This window comes from Ursus americanus, chromosome 18 (genome assembly GCF_024610735.1).
Source record: "Ursus americanus isolate L20-20 chromosome 18, mUrsAme1.1.p, whole genome shotgun sequence".
Lineage (NCBI taxonomy): Eukaryota > Metazoa > Chordata > Mammalia > Carnivora > Ursidae > Ursus > Ursus americanus.
In genome coordinates, this window is record NC_142144.1 from 1,041,088 (window position 1) to 1,063,444 (window position 22,357).

Here is a 22,357-nt window from a genome sequence, read left to right on the forward strand (position 1 = left end):
CAGGGAGAGGCACACACAGACACACAGTAAAACAGGAGAGCTTTATGGTTGGAGTGGAGTGTTAAAGGAAAACGAGAGGAAACCGTGTCTGAGGACCTCCCGGCCTGGTCGGCAGCAAGCCCAGCGCAGGTGCAAAGCTGGACCCTGGGCCTGGGAAGAGCCAACCCCGGGAAAGGGTCCAGTGCTGCCTGGCATATCTGCCCCCCATGCCAGAAGGGGCAGGAAGCGGAACCCACCCACGTGTGGGGGGCCTGGGAGAGCGAGTGCAGCGGGCTGGGGGCAAGCAGGAGCCAGGCCGGTGACGAGGATGTGCCCCGCCCTGTAAACAGCCTCGTGGCCTCCTGGGCCTCAGTCCCATCCCTGAGAAGCGCTGGGGGCCGGCTGCCCGCAGAGCCCCCGCCCGCCGCCCGCTGGCCCACTCCCTGCAGGGTGGGCCCAGCAGTCCCAGCTCTGGAGTGGGCCTGTGGCCCGTCCCCACCCCGGCGGTCCTCGGAGCTAGGCCTAGAGCTCCTCGTAGTCCCCGCCCCCGCGGAGGTGGCCGGCTGGGGCTGCACCCCCCAGGAAGGCCTCCAGCTCGTCCACAGCCGTCCTCTCTGTGCCCCTGGGCCGTCGCCGCCGCTCCTGCCTGCCCTCCTCCCTGTCCCTGCTCTTCTTATGCTTGCTCTTTTTCTTCACGGCCTTTTCTTCCTCCTGGGAAGGGGGCAGCTCAGGTCGTGGGGGGACCAGGACCCCAAATTGCCCAGCAGGCACCTGGGAGGTGGGAGGCAGAGTGCCTACCTCTTTGCCTTTTTTCTTTTTCTTCTTCTTCTCTTTCGTGGGAGGCTTGCCCTCCTTATCTGCAGAGAGAAGACACAGCATGGGCCTGTGGCTCCTGGGCTGCAGTGGGGGGGGGCAGCCAGCACCACCCAGAAGGTGCACTGCGATGCCGTGGCCTCTGCCCGGCCACAGAGGCGACCCGTGGGGGACCAGAGCACACACCTGCCGACAGGCAGACACACTTCAACTCTAGCACGAGCCTGGGAGGGTCCTTTCCTCTCCATTTTGGGAACAAGGAACTTCTGGGACTCGTCTCACGTGACACTGCTAGTCGGGGCCGAGCTGGGCTCAAGGGGCCCAGGATGGAGGGTAGGGACAGGGAGCCGTGCAGCTGCCTGGGGCCACAGGGCACCATGAGTGCTCCATAGGCCTACTGACCACGCTTTTCCCAGGAGTGGCTGGACGTGAAGTGTATCCTGCTTGCAGCCACACTGCCAGGCCACCAGATGCCCCTGAGCATTCAGCCAGGTCCCCCCCCCGCTGCCCATCTTTCCAGCGTGGTCCTGGCACACACCCTGTGACCCCCCCCCCCCAAGCCCACCTGGGCCCCGGAACTACCTTCATCGCTGATCTCCTTGCGGCCCGTTTCTGCCAGTCCCAACCCGAAGAGGTCCGAGTCATTCTTCAGTCTGAAGGAGGACATGGGAGGCTTGGGGGGTGGGGGCGGCTGGGCAGGACTGGCATCCTCGTCTGTCTCGTCAGAGAGGTCCTCTCGCACTGGGAATTCATCCTGGAGAAGGAGCACGCGGGTTGGGTGGCCAGCGTCCTCCCCAGCGCCCTCCGTCATGTGACCCCCGTGGGAAGGCTCCTGCATTTCTCGGTAGGTGACAAGCTACCTTGAAAGACCCTGACACCCAACCTGGAGTCATGGTGGCCTGCAGGGTCCAAGGTGGGAGCTGGGATGCTGCAGCCCCTCCCTGGGGTCACACGCCTATCTGAGGCTCCTGCCCCAGAACGATGTCGCCTGGCGCTTTCTCCTTCCTGCCATTCCCGCCTGGGACCATCCCCAGGGCTTCCAGGCTGAGTGGGCGCCAAGTCCCCTCCTCACCACTCTCCGCTGAGGGTCTGAGTCGCTCTCGAAGTCGGGGTCATCCATGACGAAAGACAGCATCTGGGCGGCGATGGGCCCCTCAGGATCACTCTCTGATGACGCTCCCTGCTCGTCCTTCCCCTCCTCACGCCGTCCAGAGGGGTCCTCGGTGGGGGACTTGCGGGCGCCTGGCCGGCGGGGCTCCACCGCCCTGGGAACCACACCCCTGTGCAGCCTCGCAGCCTTTGTGGAGGGCCTTTGGGACAAGGAAGGGGTCAGGGGGCTCCTGGCTGCCCCCACCCCTGGGGTGGCTCCCGTCCACATACCGTTTGCTCTCTGGTTCAGAGCACTTCTGGGGGACCAGGACAGTGGCTGTGGGGTATGCTGCCAGCCCCTCTGCTTCCTCCGCACTGGAAGAGGCGATGTTTTCCTTGGGTAGGGGGCCCGGAGGCCGTAGGGGCCTGCTGGGCGGCTTGTCTTCCACGTCCACGTCATCCTGGAAACCTGCCACCAGCGGGTTCCCGCCTGGGGCCTCCCCGTCGCTGCAGAGGAGGGAGGGGCAGGGCGGTGGGAGGTCACCAGGGAGGTAGAGAGCCCAGCTTCCCACCCTGAGCTCCAGACCCCTGGCCCCCACAGGTACTGGCTGTCCTCTCTGTGCACAGTGTGGGCACTGGCCGAGGGGCTGGCCTACCCTTGGCACTCAACATTCATGGGAGGACAGACAGCAGGGGACCTGCTGCAAGGGTGGTCTAGGTCTTGGGGGCCCCTCTGCAAAGGAACCCACTGGTGTGTGTGGCAGAAGTGGCGCGGGCCGGGGAGGGGTGAGAGGTGGGGGCCGAGGAGAGGTGCGGAGATGCCGGCACGCAGCAGGAAGCCACGTGGGGCCTGCTCTGTTGGTGACTGAAATGGGTGCTCCCCTACATGAAGGTGGGGTGCAGGCCGTGGGCGTGGACGGGCTGGGGCTGTTTCTGGTACTGGGGGAGGAGCCTGGGGCTGGCTCCGTTCTGTTCCTCTGCATATCTGGAGGGACGCAGGGATGCTGGGGACTAGCGGGTCTGACCTGGGTTCAGTGCAGTGCAGGGGAGCGTGCGCAGGAGAGACCCTGGAGCCGATGGTGAGGGGTGGGCAGCAGGGGCGGGGGGCTGGGCTTGCGCTGCTCTGTCTGCCCCACGTCACGGGTAGGCCCTGGTGGCTGCTCTCTGCCCCGGGGCTTCTCCTGCTAGTGCCCACGCTCTCAAGGGTTTCAGTCCAAGAACGTGCTGATGGTGGGTCATGGGCAGCAACATGCAGGGTGAGGCCAGCCTCGCTCCCCTGGCTCCCTCGCTGTGGGCAGGGGGCTCACGGACCCTGAGGCCCGGTCCATGGTCAGCAATGTAGCAGCCTGAGGGCTGGTCTGAGCAGGCTTGTTCCTAGAGCGCGGGGCTTCGTGGAGCCTTCCCCTCTGAGATGCTGCTGAAGCGGTGGGGCCCGTCCTCTCGTCTCACCCGGGGCTGGGGGAGGCTGGGAAAAGACTGAGGGCCCGCCCGGCCTCTGCCCTTACCTGTCACTGTCTTGCAGGACCTTGGTTCCAATGTTCTTCTCATCCTTGTGGGGGGCTGTGTCATCCAGGAAGCCGCGGTCAAGGCCTTCTTCGGGAACGAAATCCTCCACGTTATGGACTTGGGGTGGGGCCTCTGCAGCTGGGCCTGGCTCTGTGGACAGGAGAGGCCATTCCCACTTGTCCAGCGGCCGCCCCTGCTGGGCCTGTCCCAGGCCGTACCCATGTGACTGGGCTGTGGGGCCCAGGAGGATGACCCGGTCCTGGTTTGCAGGCTCATGGGGCCAGTGTGCCACCACTTGGGCCACCCGCACCCACCTCCTCGAGCTGCTCCCAGGGCTCACCTGGGGGCGAAGGGGCTGCCTCGGCAGCTGGCGAGCTCCCGAACAGCCTCGAGATGATGCCGCGCCGCGGGGCAGGGGCTGCAGGGGGCAGTGGGGCCTCCGTGGGGGGTGGGGGACAGGGGCAGGCCGAGGGGGTGTGGAGGGGCAGCTGTGGGGCTGGCTGGGGCGTGCTGGGGCTAGAGCTCCCTGTGGACACAGCGCTGGGAGGCACCACTGGAGACTGGGAGCCTGAGGATGGGCTCTGCCCGTTGGCTGCCAATGGGGACGCATGGCCACGGCTGCGTGCCTCCATCATCTCGAGGAAGCTGGGGGGATACAGAGCAGGCGGTGAGCAATCTGCCTTCCCCTAAGTCTCTTCCTCTGAGATGAGGGTGACAGCAGTGTCCTGGCCCTCGGGCTCATCGGCCCTCACGCCCTAGCATCCAGTAGAACATTCCGCCAGGGAAGGGGCTGGTGAGTGCCAGCAGGCAGGCTCGGCAGCTCCTCGCCCACACCCGTGCTCTCCGGCCACCAACAGGCACGAGACCTGCTACAGGGAGGGCCCCAAACCCCCAAGATAGGAAGCAGCCCAAACAGGGGCTCCAAATCAACGGAACCTCAGTGATAAGCCCCACTGTTCACGGGCTGAGGCCGGGGGTGCCACCAGCCTGCGGCAACGCCTTCTTCTGAGGCAGGCTTTCTGACAGAAGGTGGACAAGCAGGAGCTGCCCCGTGCACTGGCTGGGCTCCCTGCGGACCGACAAGGGTGTGTGGGCTGGCCACTTGCACCTCCAAGCCAGGATTTAAGGGCGGAGTAAGAAGAATGGGCAGGCCAGGTGGAACCCAGACCCAAGTCTTCGGCCTATCCCACGTGTTCTACGACAGGTCACGGAGACATCGGTGCCCAGCCCCCAACGGCGCTGCCCTCCTCTGGCAGCCTGGTCCCGGGCCCGGCCACAGGACGCATGTGCGCGGGAGGCTCTGGCTGCCATCTCCCCAGGGGGCGACGTGCTGGATAATGCCGGCTCCCCACGGTCTGGGCCAGAGCGGCTTACAGAAGCCAGTCAACCCCGGGATGGGTTCCACAGCAAGGCCAGCTGCTCACCACAGTGGGGCTCCCTCTGGGGCCGGCCAAGCAGCCGAAGTGCATGAAAACTCACCCCCCAGAGCCACTCTAGCTAGTTCCAGGACCAACACACGGATCTGGCTCTGGGGAGACCCAAAGGCCTGTCTGTGAGTCCCTGTGGGGACAGACACCTGCTGGAGGAGCCAGCACGCCCAGGACATAAGCACAGGCTGGGAAGCAGCCTACCCGCCCCCCCAGCTGTGACATCTGGGTGCCTTCTGTGGGAACCAAACAAAACAGAAGCACCAGTGTTTAGGGGTAGTTCAGGGTCACACCTTGCTGAAAGAGTGAGTGCCTCTCCTAGGAGCTGTGGAGGGTGGACACCAGAGCCCCCGGGCTGGTGGTGGCCGGGCCTGCCCAAGTGCTGCTCGCCACCCACGCAGCCATGTCGCCGGCAGTGCACATGTGCAGCCAGGAGCCTCCTTCCCTCTGCTACCAAGGACCAGAAGGTTCCATTCCTAACCCCGCTCTTCAGCACCACAAGCCCCTTCCAAGGTCAGGGAGCTCTCTGAAGACCTACTCTACAGCGGTGTCAATCCGGTAGACTGAGCTCCAAACCGAGGCAGCCTGAGCCAGAAAAGATGAGGGCAGCAGTCCCGCAGGGCCTTGGGTGGACACTTGTCCTGGGTCAGTGGTACCCGGCACAGCGACCACCTCTGGTACCAGGCAGTCAGCTGGGCCCGGGTCACGCCCATCAGCTTGGGGCCCCGAGTTCTGGTCAGGTCAGTTGAACAAAGGCCCGGCCCCAGTGTGCTGAGTGGGCCCCAAGGAGAGCCTGGAGGGGCCACCTATCTGCTCCCCCAGGGGAGGGGGGGGCGCCACGTCCAGTTCAAGCCGCCTGTTCTGGACAAGCATGTACTCTACTGGGTGTTAGTCCTAAAGCTGCCTGCTACAGGGAACAGGAAGGCCTGCAGGGCTGACCTCACAGGGAGGGCCACTCTCCCGCCTGCACTCCAGGCCCTGCCCACTGCCATATCTGAGACTGAAAGGACTCGGGTTTTTCGTAGGGATACGACCCACTCACGCTACCCAGGAGGGAGGCACTCCGCGCTGCTGTCTGGCTGGGCACAGACCTAAGCTCGAGGCATCTGGAGGGAGGCTGGCCCTCAGGGGGCACGTGTCGGCCCCCCCACAGAGCCTGCCTGCAGGGCTAACCTCCGAGGGCAGCCCCTGGGCGGACGTACATGTCGTAGTTCTGGTCCTCGGTCTCCTGCTGCACCGACAGCTCCTCCAGCGTGGCGTCCACGTCCAGCTGGTTCGTCTCCAGCTGCCGGAGCAGCGTTTCTCTCTAGAGGAGGAAGCAGAGACCCCTTCAGCCTTGTGTCCCCACTTGGCCAGCCCTTGATGGATGACACAGCAACTAGCAGGACATCCAAGCAGCTCAGTGTGGCTTCGAGGACAGGGTCAATGACATGAACAACACCCAGACAGACGGTGCCCTGTCCGCACACGGTGCCCCCCGAAGCAGAAGCAGCTCCGACACATCTAACACCAGGCTTCCTGCTGTGTCCTTCCACACTCCGAGCTCTGGCACATGCCACCTCGGGGCCGGAACTCGGCCCTTCCACGTGCATCACCCACAGCTGTGACCTACAGAACATTCTGCTTCCTCCAGGGACATGCGACGCTGACAGCCAGGTACAGGAAACACGGGGTGTTTCCCTTGGGATCTGTGTGCATGTCACACGTGGACGGGAAGCTACAGAGATCTGTACAAGGGACACATGCAATACACAGGGTCCCGAGTGAAAGAGTGGGTGCAGGGACAGCTGGCGCCGCTGAGGACTCTGCCCATACCAGCCTTCCCTCCAACTGAAACCACCACTGAGCACCCTGTCTGCGGGGCCCTCGTTTCCCTCCAAAGAGAAAAAGCCAGGAGAGGAAAGACCACCGCTGTCCCGAGCAGGCCCACAGTCTGGAGAAAGAATGGCAGCCACCTGGCTGCAGACATCCCGCTGACAGGGTGTTGCACGCCCCTGCTATGGGACGAGAAAGGCAGTCACGTCTGTGGTCTTCCCCCCGAGAGCCCAGAACCTGGCCTTCCGTCGGGCAGGCCCTGGACGGGGCTCCGGGAGCCTCTCAGAGTCCAGAGCAGGCTCAGTGCAGCGTTCCAGGTGTGGCGGGGCCGGGCCCGAGAGGGACACCCAGGGACCGCTGCGCGCCAGTCAGCACACCCATGCTACTTCTGTGGTTAGAGAGAAGCACTGTGGCAACCTGGGAGGCTGGCATCGGGGGACACGGAGCAAGGGGTGCAGGAGCCCTCGGCCCCACCTCTGTACCCTCCGGAGAGCCTAAGATCGCTCCTAAGTTTATCAGGAGAGACAGAGCAGGTGTGCTCCCTGGGCGCAGCAGCTTGCCAACCAGCCTCCGCGCTCCCACGGTGGGAGGTGGTGGGAGCTGGGGGGCTCTCCCTGCAGCCCCGCACCGGAGGGCAGCCAAGCGCGCTCCCACGGGGAAGCGGGACCAGCACAAGGGCACCACAGCAGGAGTCAGCGCGGGCCAGAGGCCCCCGCTCGTCTACGCCTCCAGTTCCTGCCGTGGGTCAGAAATGGCCTGAGAGCGGCATCTGAAGGATGCCTGTGTTCTCCTGCAGCTGTGAACGTTCTGTGAACGTTCTAGAAAGGCCTGGGTCTCAGGCTAGCCCAGCAGAGGAGGGGAGGGGATGGAGGGTCCCTCCCATGACCACCAGCACCAGCACCAGCACACTAAGTCCTGGCGGTGGTCTTGTCCCTGCACCGGCGTGGCCCCTGGAGAACCCAGTGCCGCCCGCTCTACCCTGCAGGCGGGCTCACCTGAAGCTGCAGAAACGGGATATTGAAGAATTTGTGAAGGTACTTTAGGCCAAAACTGTTCTTCATGGAGGACTCGGCATAGCGGAAGTAGGAGGAGCCTGGAGGCCTGTTTGCAAAAAGAACGATGGCTCCGGAGGGTGAGGGGGTTCGTGGGGGCAGCAGGGCACAGCCCCTCTGGGCCAAGGGCCACACCTGGGCCAAGATGCCTTTGATGCCAGGGCACCCCCACGGTCCCAGGGCCCACAGCAGAGGGCCCAGCAGGTGACACCCAGCCTGGGCTCGTGCCCTGAGGCGGGGGCCTCGCTCCATCAGCCAGACCCCCAGCCCCAGAGAGGGGCGGAGGGTCCCCCCCCCCCCCCCCGCAGACCTGCTGGGTGCCAGGGAGCCAGCTGCCAGCCCTTGGTTCTCCGTCCTCAGTCCCAGGTCCCCCTGCCAGCCGCTCACTGCCCACAGCACGGCTCCCGGCCTGGGGACTGCCAGAGCGCAGCGGGCAGGGCCGAATCCTCAGCATGGGCTGCCCCACCCACCTGTCCAGGTTGTCGATGAAGTCGCGCACATCGTCGGGCAGGATGACTCGGTGCTCGCCCATGTCACGGTAGTTCCCCAGCACGCACACTGGCACATGGGTCGGCACCTTGGGAAGCTCCCGTAGGATGTAGTTGAAGGTCCTTTGGAGGCACAGGTGAGGAGAGACCCCCTTAGTGTCGACTTCAAGACCCTCCAGCCCCCCACATCACGTGTCCCGGGCCCAGGACCCCGCACACGCAGAGCACGAGAGCCGAGTGCCCACACCCCATAGAACAGCCCTTGCTTCTGCTGTTTTCTCTCCAGTTCCCTTCCTGGGGGGTCCCTCTGGCAAGGTGTCTTCGCACGCTCTCTGTGGGGCATGGCTGCAGCCCGCGGGGCTCCCCGAGGGGTTGCTTCTGCTGTCTCACGGCCTTGCTCTCCAGGCCCGAGGCCCATGGCTGCTGCTCCCAGATGGTGTGCGAGGGAAGTAACGTGCCTCCGACGCGGGGACTGCCCGTGGGAACTGCAGACACGCATGCGCGTGCGACAAACTGGACTTTATGACTTCCACACACTCACTGGGACGGTTACCAAAGGGCCGGGGTGTCTGCCCTCCTGCGGGGGTGGGGGGGGCGTCCTGCCCTGCGGCCCTGTCTCTAGCATTCCCTCCGCCCCGCAGCGCCCAGTGCCCTCGGGCCTTATTCTGGTCCACGCCGTCCACTGCCAGTGCCAGCTGACCCACGAGGGGTCAGTGGAGCCGTTTTCCGTGGCCACACAAGCATCTAGGCAGAGTGGCACCCCCCGCACGGAGCGTGCTGCTGGTCGTGGCCTCTAAGAACCAGCCCAGCATCTGAGCAACAGCGGGCAGACCGGCCTGCACCGAGGACACCAGCCGCTCCTCCCTGCAGCCCAGGCGTGCCACCCAGCTGGCCCCCCACGGCCCCTCCCTCTGGGGGGGCCTCCGGCCTTTCAGCAAAGGCTACAGGGCTTCAGTGACGCCAAGGGCCTGCCCGAAGCAGGGTGGCCACTAACAGTGTCCATAGCAGATTCCATGCAGGGAAAGCCACCTCTAATGCCCCGGGCAGAAGGGACCACTGTGGCTCATACAGGAGAAACGCGGGTCTTCCCCGGTGTTCACCCCAGGGGAGCAGTGCGGCTCACTCTCGCACGGGTGCGTGTGCACCACGAGGGCCGCGCCACCCTGCTCGGCACATTTCCCATGCGCCGCCTGCTGCACCCGGGGCCCCTCGTGCACGTACTAGCGGGTGGTCCACGATGGGAGTTCACTCCTGTGCGTGAACGTATTGTCAGATCAAAGCAGCACCCACACAGATCTGGTAGTAAGACCCCAGAGCTCTGCAGACATTAACTGTGTGTGTGGAATGCCCTGGGGGAAACCTGGCTGGACCCCACCAATGACCCCAGCGCCAGCGTCTGACGGCAGGATCGAGTTTGCTACAATGAACGTGGACTCCATATGCAAGAATCATACGACAAATTTAAAAACACTGAAAGTGAAGCGAAGGCCCCACCAGCCATTTCTACAAAGGCTGCTGTCAGTTCCTCCCTTGGCATCTTGCAAGACTCCTCTCCCGAGGTGTGCCGAACAGCACCTACAGGGCAGGCCCGAGGCCGTCGTTCCTGGAAAGGCCTGCGGATGGCTGGCCCTGGGCGGCTGTCGGAGCCGGGGCTCCTCGTGTTCTCTGCCAACAGTCACCAGGGGGGCGGGAACGCTGGCACCAGGCAGGCCTGGGGAATCGAGGGTCCCCATCTGCCCTGGCAGACACTTCACATGTGTCATGTTGCCCATGTGACTCCATGAGGAGGGGCCCCTTGGGAGCTGGCACCGGGCCGCCCCCACGCTCACCCCTCTACCTTGCTCTGTAGTCTTTTGCTGCGTCCCCTTAGTGAGTCAAAGGATGTCAGCGGTGTCTTAGGGAACCCCAAACAAATGGCCACTTGATTCTGCCGTATGGTGCAGGGTACTTCCAGGAAGGGCTACGGGGCTGTGAAAGGTGTGCCCCCCGCACTGTGCTGTCCCACTCCAGCCCGCACTCCACACGTTCCCCATCTGTGCTCATGGACACGCCTGGAGACGGCCAGGCACGGCTTCCATGGGGCTGAACTGCTGGTGTCAGCACGGCCTGCTGGACTGCAGCGGTGGCCCTCCAGGTGGCGCGGGACTAGGAGCCTCGAGGGCTATTTCCAGCCGGCGCCCCCTTACCACTGCTTGGTGATGTCGAACATCATGACCACCCCATTACAGTTCTTGTACACGTCCAGGAACTCGGCGTCCAGGGCCATCTCGGACTCTGCCTAGGGACAGGACACAACCGGCATGAGACGGTGCTCGGGGCAGGCTCCCACAGCTATGAGCTCTGTCTCCTGGGATGGCTGAAAAGCACAGTCTGAAAGGTAACAGCTATTTTCATTTTGGAAAAAAATATGTAAAGGAGATTATCAAGAACGGGGGTCAGAAAACTTCACCTAAAAGGGTCTAGTAGTAAACGGCTCAGGCTCTGGGGCCACATCAACTCCGCCTGATTTAGGGCCTTCTCCACTAGTCAAGAGCACCCTCCTCGTGAGCCTCGGGAACCTTCTAGCACTCAGAGGGACAAGAGCGCCGGAGCAGCCGGCAGCCCACTGCAAGGTGTGCATTCCAGACCTGAGGAAGATGCTGGCAGAGAACCTTCTAGAGCACACAGACGGGTGTGGCTGCAGTGTGGGGGGCAGTAGCAGAGTGTCCCACAAAGGGCCAGACAGACCTGGACCAGGCAGTCACCCAACTTTCCTGCCCTAAAGGGGAGCAAGGAGGCTGCCCATCACCCTGAGGCCATCTATGGGCAGGAGGACAGAAAGCAGAATCCTTGGAAAACAACCGGAAAGCTTCCCTGGAATGGAAGGGGTGGCCGTCAGCCCCTGACTTCTTTGTGTCAAGGGTGGTAGCACTGGGAGAGCCCATTCAGAGCCACACTCGTGCCCGTGTGTGCCTGGGGCCACAGAATTCGGCCAGTGCACCTAAATACCTCTTAGGTGAAACTCATCCCGGGCCTGGCAGGTGTCACCGCGAGCAGCTCAGGCAAGCCCGGCCATCCCAAAATACACCCGTGGACACACAGGGTCCCATGAGGAGGGGGGCCGGCTGGTCCAACTGGAGTCCCGGGGAGGGTCCCAACCTCCACCCGCAACGGTGGGCCCTACGGGGGGACACGGCTTACCCACCTCCTGGGGGTCGTTCTCCACCTTCAAGCCATCACCTCGCCGCCTGCACTTCCCTTGTTAGAAGACAGATGACAGTTACGGGGGGAATTGTGGCCCTAGGGAGGAACACCCCACGTCCCACCCCCACACCCAGCCCCCACCTCCGGCAGGCGCCATACTTATCTAACTAGGAGCCCCAGGGAGCCATGGCCCCCGCAGCTGGCACTGGAGCAACCCCACTGAGACCTCCCTGCAGCTGTAGCTGCCCTGGCCTGGCCAGGAGAGAGGCCCTGATGGGCTCCAGCCACTTGGCTAAACTGCAAAGTGCCCGGCAGGGCTCAGCAAACTCGGGCACTTCCTTCCCGGACTGACAGCTGGCACAGGCTAGCCCAGCCCTGTCTCTCAGTGCTGCCTTTGAGGCCATGAAGGCTCCCCAGGCTGGGCTTCAGCCCTGAGCAGCGTGCGGAGCCAGAGTACTAAGGAGCCCCAAACAATCTGCGTTCCCTCCCCTTTGGCTCTGAGATATCCTACGGGAGGAGGAAGGACTGTTGTCACCCCGGGAACTCCAGGTCCCTCAGTCTGAGGAACGGCCTGGGCAAACTAAGAAAGCCCTCCCCTCTCCCCAACAACTGGGTTCATTTATTAAAAAACCTACCGCTGCCTGTTTCCACAGCTTCTCTCTGACCCTCTCACCACCTCTGGGGCCGTCCCAGGTCAGCAGAAGCTGGCCACATGGCACCTCCGGCACCACCCACAGTCTCAGGGAGCTACCACTGCCTGGGGGATGTGAGGTTGCTCCCCAGGACCCTGTCTTCTTGGGGAGCCTCAACAAGCAGTTTCTGGGCCCTGCCCCAAGACTCGCCGGGCCTCGCCTCTGTGCCGCCTCTCCTGCTCTCCACCAGGATCTTGGCCTCAGCTGCCACCAACACCTCAACTTAATGCCCTCTGCTGTTGTGCGTGGCATTCAGACCCTGTCCAACAGGCAAGCAGCTACAGCGGTGGAGAGGGGGCTTTTCCTTCTCACCCGAGGGGACCAGGCAGCGCGGAGCTGCGGGGAGGCCGTGTGCTTACACACAAGCCTAGGACCTTCCCCTGAGGTGCCGCCCTGCCCCCGGCCCTCTCCGCACCTCAGTGGGACATGGGGAACAGCCAGGCCAAGGGATCCCTGTCTCAGCTGTCCCTGCATGTGGCGTATCTCTGCACCACAGGGCAGTTCCCACCAGTGACGACATCACGTGCTGACCGGAAGGGCCCTGTCCCCCAGGTATGGACTCCACTCTGGAAACGTGCCTCCCACCCCAAATCGATGGAGCTGCGGTCAGGAAGGGTGTGGGCAGTGCTCCAGGAGGGGAGCCCCCGGGGCACGGAAGCTTCCCCTCAAATCCACAAGAGTAACCAGGCTGCACAGGGTGCCTTCCAAAGGCGTGCGCAGACACGCTGTGGGGCCAGATCTGGAAGCACGAGGCCCATACAGGCCCGCGAGGGTTGAAGGCATCCCGGCAGGCTCCTGCTTGATTCTCCTGCTTGCCCTCGGGCTGTCCTGTACCAGCTGAATCAGTCCCGGGAACCTAACCCACCTCCTAAGAACACAGTGAAGGGAGAGGGGTGGGCACCATCTGCACAAGAAACTACAGTCTCCTTTCTCACTGGAGGATGCGTGCAGCTACGGCAAGCCTCCCAGGTCAGAGGTTAGAGGTCAGAGCACGCTCAGTAGCACACAGGCTACACAGGGCCTTGGCACCAGGGAGGAACAACGGCTCAAGGCCTGAGAGTGAGAAGGAGGTAAGAGGGTGCTGAAGGGGGACACGTCTGCCCCTCCCTGCCAGGCGCACATGGGTACGGCCCCGGAGGTTTGGGGCCCTGAGCACTTTCCTGTGAGTGCAGACACCACAGTCGGCGGTACCCGTGCAGAGCAGTCGGGTAGGCACGTGCCCCCAAGGGGTGACAGCTTCGGAAGCCAACGAACTGGTCCTCAGCCTGGGCGTGGGGACATGGCACTGGCGGCGCTGCAAGGAGGGCTCGTGGAACAGCCCCACGCGGGCCTCTGGGTTTGGAGCCTCCCCAGCTCTGCCGCCCACGTTCACCCCCCACTACTGTGTGCTGCCTCAGTGGGTGAAACACGCATTTAAATAGCAACGGCTGCGGTGCTGACGGGTCGCTGCTGTGCGTCCCGTCCCATCCGCCCCTGATGCAGGAGGTAGCTGGTCTAAGGCCCAGACCTGCTACGGCTCTGGGCTGCTCGCACGCTCTGCATCCATACTGGGTCTGCTGAGAAGGCAGAGACCCGAAGGCCTGAGACGCCAGCACATGAGCCACACAAGGATGCGCCAAAGAAGCGGCTGTGGGGGGCGGGGCAAGGAGGGCTTCCATTCACAGAAGGAATGAAGCATCGGGAGAAAGTACTCAAGATGAAAAGACATGACTTACCTTTGTCAACCACGTCCCAGACTTCAACTTTCACGATATCATCAGTGGCTAAAATGGGGAAGACACGAAGATTAGTGTCCAACATGACCTTCGACCAGCAAGGCTCCTCGCTGTTTCAGGCTTCTGCTCAGGCTACACTGAACGACCCTGGCCCATCCTCAGCTGACATGCTCCCCATTTCCTGCAGGTGTCCCTGAGGTGGCCTTGTCCCCAGCCAGGTCCACACAGCCAGGGTCCCCTCTGCAGGTGCACCTGGGGAGTGGGCTCTGGGGGCAGGGGCAGGCCTCAATGGGCCTCACTCTTATCAGCGACCAGCCTCAACTTTGTTCCATGGACCATCGGCCCTCTCCAATCGGCCACCCAACATTGAGCTTCTCCCAAAGCCTTTGGTGGAGTCGGCTGGCCCAGGCCCCTGCCAGGCGGCAGGCCCTACACAGGCCGTCAGGGCACCTGGCTCTCTCAGAACTAGCTGGCTTTCCGTGCTCTGTTTGTTCTGCACAAAGAGGAGACTCTTAGCCCCTCCTTGGTGGTTCTCTGCCTGGGAAGGGTGCCAGGATCCAGGGAGCGGACCCTATGAATGGTCCGTCTTGGCCCAGGGCCTGTGCCATGTCTCCTGGTAGTGGCCCAAGTGCAAGGACAGTGGGCTCACCCCTCCATCCCCATGATTCTGAGGGGGCAGGGGAAAGGTGGGAACTGCCCTGCACCTGCCCCCAAGCTGAGGGGCACAAGAGCACGCTGCCACTACCAGCTTCGCCCCAACTGGGAAGGGGTGCCACGGCTGCTGCCTTAAGGCTCCGTCAGCCCCAGCTCATGAGCTGGGGTGACGCCGGGCCATGCAGCTGTTCTAGGATGTGGCCGGGCCATCACTCAGTGGGAGCTGCAACTTCTACAGGCCCCACGTGTCCTGTTCACAACTACATTTTTTTTGGTCAGTAAAAAGGAATGTTTGAAATGGTTCAAAGGACTTTTGCCTTCATGGTTTCTGAACATGCAGAGCGACTGTCTGCTGCCCGTGGGGCTGCAAGGTGAGGTATGTTCTGTCCACCAAGCGATCCTGCAGAGGGAAAGCACTGGGGTTCAAAGGAACTGCGGGGTCCCTCCTGCTGGTGGAGCACATGTGGGCCCAGTGCCGGTGGCAGCAGGGAGCATCAGCCTACCAGCTCCCCCAGATGTCTCCCGTGTTAAACCTGGAACTTTTTGCCCTTTGGGTCTCTAGAATTGAGGGTGGGTCTTTGACACAGCTCCCTACGCGGAGCCCCCACCACGGCCTGGTCTGTTTCTCTGCAGCAGGGTCCGTGGGGAGAGGCGATTTCTGGGCAACCCAGGAGCAGCTCTAGTGAGCGCCCCCATGACAGCGCCTCGGAGCTCAAGCAGGCTCCCTCAGGTCTGCAGGGTGTCCGTGACGGCCCCACAGCTGGGGAAGCTGGGGAAGGGTCTCAGAGGAAGCAGGCCTCGGGAGGACCCAGGAAAGCCTGCAGCACACAAGGGCACCCGCCTGCACTCCAGCCCCACCTCTCACCCGCCCGTGCCCGCGCCCACGCCCTGCCCTCACTTTTGTAGTTCCAATGGATGCTGGTGACCTGGATCTCCTGCGTGGGGATGTACTCCTCCACAAACTTCTTGCCCTGCAGCCGGTGCCACAGCGCGGTCTTGCCCGTGTTCCTGTCCCCTCGGATCACTATCTTCACTGGGGGGAAAGGACACATCAGGGAAGCAAGTCAAACAAGCGACAACCTCGAACCCCACCGGTGACGGTCCGCACGCTGCACACGCCTGCTGCCACGGAGCACGGCCTGTACGGGGGGCGAGCAGGGAAGAGCCGAGGGCCGGGGTGGGCCGCTGGGAGACCCCGACGGGGCTCTCCCTCCCTGTTCCACAGATGAGGGCCCCAAAGGCACTTCCCCCTGGGTTTAATGGAGTTATAGCCCCCTCAGACTTTGCACCTGCAAGACAGTGGTCTCCCCTAGAGCTGGACATCCTGGGGACCCCTGACTCACAGGACCAGGGTTGGGGGGCGGCTGACATTCTCCTTAGGCAGCTCTCTAGACTTCCGTAGCTTGCTCTTAACCTACTTTTTCGTAGCCCTGGTATTTTTAGCACACAATGTTGTAGAGCACCACCATTTTCAAGGCCACACGTGGGGTTAGAACACAAAGCCAGGGTTCTGTTTCACTTGCTGCACACGTATTTATGGAGCGGCCTGTGAGCTGAGTGTGCACACGCAGGGGCGAACAAGCCACAGGCAGCCAAGTGCGCGGACTCTGGGCAGGCGGGGGCCAAATCCCGCCGCACCGCGAAGGAGTATGGGCTTCTGGCCGCCTCTGAGAGATGGCACGGCATTCAGTGTAAGAGTGCCATGGTCTGGTTTGTTCTAGAAAGATGAAGAAGAGCGGTCAGGAACACCATGCAGAGCTAGGGGGCAGGGGCGAGAATGGGAGCAAAGCTGACGGCCATGGTGATGGACTGCACCCCTGGGGAAGGTTCTGGCTTGAGAAGATGTGCAGATAGGCAGCCTGTGGGAGGGGCCTACCATGCTCCTGGACCCAGGGCAGGCGCCTGGGCAGCTGTGTGCATGGGGGATGGTGCTTCACGCTCCAAGGCTGGGTGAGGACACCGGGGAGCTGCCCTAGAGCCCTGGTCTGGATCCCCTGGCCACCCGGCTTTGCCCTCCTTGCACCCTTTCTTGTTACAAGGCCCCTCTGTTCTTGAACACTCACTAGCTCTCCTGTGAGACTAGGTCACCACAACAGCCTCCTCACGCCACCCCACGGCTCCCCAGTCCCAGCTCTAGTCCTCGGGACATGTTAGTCGGTCTTCACTCGAAACAGCTCCGCTCAGATCTCAGGGATGCTCTGCTTCCACCAGCTTTATCATGTCACCAGAGAGCACACAACAAGCCACTGCCCTCAAGGTCGGGGCAATCTAGACTTGATTCCAGCCAGAAGCCAAACACCTAGGAGAACCTGGGAGAAAGGTCAGGGCGTGTCTGTGCTGTAAGCACATCTCCGGGCCTGTCCTGGGTCCCGGTCATGAGCCTGAACACCCTGCAGGAAGTGTGCCAGTTTAGGGGGGTCCCCAGACACTGGGGCCTCTGTCCCTCGTTCAGTGAGGGTGAGGGGGACAGACCACGTGCAGCTTACCCCCAGAGAGCAGCAGGCTCCTGTCCCCAGGACACTGCTAGCCAGGCAGAGGGCAGGACAAAGCCAGAGCGCCAGTCGCCAGACCGTCCTGAGAACAGGCCAGGAACCGCGCTGTCTTGTTACTCTCGGGATGCTACTGGTTACAGAGTTACGTTCTTATTTCCCGGTTGCCATTTCTTACCTTGTCTTAGTTTTCCAGAGGCAAGTTCCTTTTCAAATCTACTTGGCCCTTTTGTATAGTCTTCAAATTCCTGCTTGTATTTTCAAACCTTTATTTCTTTGAACGTGTTATACATACTGACTTTATTTTTCATTGAAGTAGAGTCGACATATGACGTTAGTTTCAGGCGCACACCATACGGATTCGATGTTTATATCCATCTCAAGACGCTCAGCGCCCTCAGGGTAGCTACCATCTGCCCCCACTCCAAGTGCTTATGCGATTACTGACTGTGCTCCGACTTTATTTCTGTGAAACCCGACAACTTCAGAGGCCAGGGTGTCTCCTGATCTACCGGCAGCTCGTCGTGTCTTGGAACTTCAGCTCGGGGGCCCCTTTGAGGTCTGGGTTGAAGCCACATCCGTCAGAAGGCATCTCTAGTATTTCTGCCTGTCGTCCGGAGCACTAACAACCCGGGAAGACCTCATGTAAACTCTCCACTTGAGATTTTTGGGGCCACATCGATGTTTTTAAGGAAAACCAATTGGAGGTCACCCCCTTGGCCTTGTGCAGGGATCCCCTGGGAGACGCCCCTCCCAGAATGGGTTCAATTTTTCTTCCTACCACCCAGCCCAGGTCTGGCAGACACCCTCAGGGAGAAGGGAGCTTCAGAGCTGGCTTCCCTCCCAATATTCACTCACTTCGCTTTTGAGAAAAGTGCAATGAACAGCTGTACAACCTTTATTTAAGTTCAAGAACTGAATGATGCGTTGATTTCTTTCTTTCCTTCTTTGTTTCTTTCTTTCTTTTTCTTTCTTCTTTTTTAAAGATTTTATTTATTTGACACAGAGAGACACAGCAAGAGAGGGAACACAAGCAAGGGGAGTGGGAGAGGGAGAAGCAGGCTCTCTGCTGAGCAGGGAGCCTGATGTGGGGCTCGATCCCAGGACCCTGGAATCATGACCTGAGCTGAAGGCAGATGCTTAACGACTGAGCCACCCAGGCGCCCCTGTTGATGTTTTTCTAAATGTTCTATTCAAACGTTTAAAATGGTTTTTAGGGGAAGGGCTGCTCAGGTTACCAGCTCTATCACACTGCTAGAAACGGGCCGGGCACCATGGTAAAGCAGCCGGAGGAGTCAGCTTCCTACACCTAAAAGCATCCTAATGAAGGGAAAACTATTTTTGATTTTACGTTAATTTTTTCCCCGAAGAAGGGCATATATCTGCCCCCCTCCACTTCTAATTTATTTTTCCTTCCGCTGGGAGTAATTCCATAAACCAATGGAAAAGCTTAATGAAAGTGGGAGTCCTCGCCTGTTCAGATTTACAAAGAAACACTTCCTCTGTCTCATTAGTACACACAGACACAGGTTTTCATAGATACCCTTGGACAGGTAAAAGAAGTTCCCTCTGTTCCTAGTTTGCTAAGAAGTGGGTTTTCTCTGGGCACCTGGCTGGCTCTGTCAGGGGAGCATGTGACTCTTGATTTTGGAGCTGTGGGTTTGAGCCCAATGCTGGGTGTGGAGATTACTTAAAAATAAAATCTTCTTTTAAAAAAAATATTTTACTTATTTTTTTGACAGAGAGAGAAAGCACAAGCAGAGGGAGAAGCAGGCTCCCAGCTGAGCAAGGAGCCTGATGTGGGACTCAATCCCAGGACCCTGAGATCATGACCTGAGCTGAAGGCAGATGTCCAACCACTAAGCCACCCAGGCACCCCTTAAAAATAAAATCTTAAAAAAAGAAGTGGGTTTTCTCTTTTTATTTTCTGTAAGTCGCGAATGGGTGTTGAATTTCATCAGATCTTTGCTTGTACCTATTGAGACTGCAATGCTTTCTCTCCTTTAATCCATGGTAAAGCATACAATATATATTTTCTGTTAATCCTTGCATTCCTGTGGTAGTCCTACTTGCTCTCAATGCAATGATTTGTTATTAATATTCTGATGATTTTCTAGTGCTCATTTCCCGACCTCTCACTAGGTTATTAGGTCTGTGCCCCTGGATGGGACTGGATGGTTACCTGCATCTTGTGTTGTCCTCCTCTGTTCTGGCACCAGAGTCTAGCAAGTGCAGGAAGCAAGGTGAGCGCCCTCGCCTTCCATGTCGTCTCAGCCAGAGTGATGCTTGGCTCTCCGAATGCACTTTGTTTGTTGCTTCATTCCTTCCTTTCTTTTAGAGAGATCACGCACGCAAGTGAGGTGGGCGGGGCAGTGCAGAGAGAGGCACAGAGAATCTCAAGCAGACTCCCCGCTGAGCACCGAGCCTGGTGTGGGGCTTAACCTCACGACCTGAGCCGAAATCATGAGTCAGACGTTTAACCAACTGAGCCACCCAGGCGTCCCGATGTTCTGAAAATTTCTAATGATGTGTTTAGCTATGTGTGTTTTTAAAACTCACTGGACTTCTTGGGAGTTTCACATGTTTCGTGAATTGTGGAAAATCCTGTCTTTATTCCCTCCAATACTGCTTCTTCCCCATTCTGGCTACTGTCTGAAAATCCTATCAGGCGAGTGTTGGAATCTGCTTCATTTCCGGGCTGCACATCTCTCTTCCAGCACCAATTCTCTCTTTAGTCTGGTTATTATGCTGATTCACCTGTTTGCTGACTTTTTAATTTTCACCACCATGTTTTCATTCCTAGAGGTTCTCTTTGGTTCTTTTTCAAACATAATTTGTCTGTTCAAAGAATCTTGATATAATCTTAAAGGTATTTCCTTCTTACCCTGGAAAAGCTCTCTTATCCTGAAATCAAACCTTTCAGAAGGTTTCTTACTGATGGAGTGTCCACTTTTAAATTCTAGTGCTGAGATCCACCTGGCCAGGTCTCTGGCTGTCCCAGTGTCTGGAGGCTTTCTCTGTGAGGAACACAGGCCCGAGCAAGGGCACTCCGGACAAGTTCCACTAGGACCGGCGTTTCCTCACTTGCGAAGGTGCTCCAGTTAAGGCTTCCTCACCAAATGGCTCAGAAATTGTGTCCAGTGATGGTAGAAAGGATAGACCAAGTCAGGTAACATTCTTTCTTCCACTCTGAATGCAAATAACTTTCAAACTATAATTATGGTCCATTGTCTCATTCAGGTTTTGATTCTAAATTTGATGTGTATGCTGGGGCTCTTGCATGGGACCTGAGCCACTTCTCATTATCAGAGCAATTTAAAAGGAGACGACTTGTCTGCCCCAAGAGGACAAGGTTCTGTAAGGCATAACATCTACACTTGGACATCATCAGCTCTTGCCTATAAAAATCCTGAATCTATAGTCATCAGATGGCTGACTTGTTTCCCCTAAGATATTTTGGAAAATAAATAAAGGAAATCACAAAGTTTCAAAGTTGCATATTGTTCAACTACAGAGACAACCTCCCTCTAAATGCAATTTCTCTCCATCTCACCCCCTTTCCTGCAGTCCTAGGGAATCATGACCTGTTCCCCAACTACCTGAGGCTGGGCTTACTCCTCTGGAACAACTCTGCTGTGCCCCCCCCCCCTTTGTTAACCACCGAAGGCCAGGCAATGTGCCTCTCAGGGAGTGCTTTTCAGAAGGTGCACAGTTTACAGTTTCTAGCTCTGATTTCCACAGGACTAGGATTAAGTTTAAAATAATACCGTAAGTAATAAAAGCAAACGAGGGAAGTCAAATGCAGAGCCTATGGATTTGTACAAATGAGTATTTCAACTTACCATTTTCTTTTCTAAATGTGAAAGAAATACATACAAAATTGTGAGTTGAATACAACTAAAACGACCTCTCTTTTAAACTTGCACAGAAGTCTTCCCAATTAGTTTCTTAGTATGGTGCATTACTGCCTAAATAGGTCACCATAGAGACCAGAAGGTTCCCCTTAAAGTAGCAGAGGGAGGGGTAGGGAGGAGTCCAAAATCTTGTAGCAACACATGAAAATACATGAAAGGGAACAATCTGAAAGCAGAGAACAACATAAAAAGCCTTTAAATAATGCTAGGAAAGGGACAGCGAGATGGAAAAACTTAAAAGAGGTCAAGAGAATGGTTACCATCCAGAAGCTATACAATTTACATAATTTATAACAGGACTGGAAATGTCTTGGGCTCTCCGGGCTTCTGAAAATAACTCCTCCTTCCCTCAGGGGAAGAGAAGTCTCCTACAGTAAGTAAGCGTCTTTGAGCCTTCTGGAGCCTTTTCCAAATATATCCCTTACAAATGCTTCTTAAAAAAAGGAGGGGGTGGGGCAGCAATATGTGGCGTAGGTGATATTCCCTTCAAACTGAATACGAAGTCTACAAAGAAAAATCCCAAAGCTCAAACCACCAGGGCCAGCTGGATCTCACAGCTCCTGGGCAGGTTATCACGTGGTTCATTGACGGGGAGCCCCACCACCCCTTCAAGCGTCACAGACCACAGAGCTCTCCCCACGTTATGTAAGAATCACTCTTAGACGAGGTTATCCGGGCCAATCAGGGCACCGCAGAACGCACCAGGAACCGCCTGTACTAATTTTACCGTGCAAACTAAGCGCACAGATTTCTAAACGTGCCAGTATTCCTCGGGAATGACCACCGGTCACAGGGGAACTCAACGGGCCGAGGCGCCCACCCTCCGGCCCTGGGGTCCTCCAGGACCTCGTCTCCGGCCCGGCATCAACTCCCGACCCCAAGTGAACGCCCCTAGAGTACGTGCCACAGGTAAGGGCTCAGCACATCTCCAACAGAGACGATCAGGATCTGCCACATCCACCCGCAGACCGCGAGGCCCTGGGGCGCGACGGGGCCCCCAGTGCTTCCGGGTCCGGGACGCAACCTGGTCTCTGCCAAGTCCCAGTCGCCGCGGCCCGGGCCTGCGGAGCCGGCGGAGGAGCGTCCTCCTCCGCCCGTGCCCTGGGACCCCACTTTCCACGTCCCCCTGGCAGGAACCCTGCACGCCCGGCTTGCACTCACTGTTATACTGCACCCCTTTGGCGAAGCGCCTCTGCAGCGCCTGGTTCATGGACTGCAGCCCGGCGGGGATATTCTTGTCGCGGCCCGGAGCCTGCTCCGACCCCACCAGCTTCTTGAGCGCGGAAAACATCTTCCCGCTCCCACGTTCGAGCCTGGCGCGGCCCGCGAGCTCAGCGGCGGCGGCGGCGGCGGCGGCCCGGCGCGGATCGCACCATGTCCCGGGTCCCGGCAGCCGGGCGCCTGCCTCGAGGGCGGCTCAGGGGCTCAGTCGCGGCGGTTCCGCTCCGGCCCCCGCGACCCCCGGCGCGGCGAACCTCCGCCTGTCAGAACCGCCATCTTGGCGCTGGCTCGACGAGGCGCGCGGCTACGGGGTGCCGCGA

The 22,357-nt window shown here is 59.6% G+C and overlaps 1 protein-coding gene across 2 annotated transcripts; it reads right to left on the minus strand.

The window, feature by feature from the left end:
* Positions 1–22: 22 nt before the first annotated feature.
* On the minus strand, positions 23–22,312 carry RABL6 (RAB, member RAS oncogene family like 6). Of its 2 annotated transcripts, XM_045803776.2 has the most exons (15): positions 21,978–22,311; positions 15,312–15,446; positions 13,760–13,807; positions 11,354–11,406; positions 10,356–10,447; positions 8,152–8,292; positions 7,625–7,730; positions 6,017–6,120; positions 3,728–4,032; positions 3,387–3,537; positions 2,173–2,388; positions 1,865–2,102; positions 1,375–1,546; positions 778–836; positions 23–690 (listed from the first exon to the last, which is right to left on the minus strand). In XM_045803776.2, exons 1-15 carry the CDS (start codon positions 22,105–22,107, stop codon positions 502–504), a joined length of 2,139 nt encoding a protein of 712 aa, XP_045659732.2. In that variant the 5' UTR covers positions 22,108–22,311; the 3' UTR covers positions 23–501. The 2 variants fall into 2 exon arrangements, with proteins under 2 accessions (XP_045659732.2, XP_045659730.2); XM_045803774.2 differs by having other exon boundaries at positions 23–836; positions 21,978–22,312.
* Positions 22,313–22,357: the final 45 nt, after the last annotated feature.

Bases quoted from the DNA above. Each gene is read 5' to 3' on its own strand.
- RABL6 (XM_045803774.2), bottom strand. From the start codon at position 22,107: ATGTTTTCCGCGCTCAAGAAGCTGGTGGGGTCGGAGCAGGCTCCGGGC. The intron at 11,407-13,759 runs GTAAGTCATGTC...TCTTCTAACAAG, and splicing joins CTGGGACGTGGTTGACAAAG to GGAAGTGCAGGCGGCGAGGT. The intron at 3,538-3,727 runs GTGAGCCCTGGG...TCCTGTCCACAG, and splicing joins GGCAGCCCCTTCGCCCCCAG to AGCCAGGCCCAGCTGCAGAG.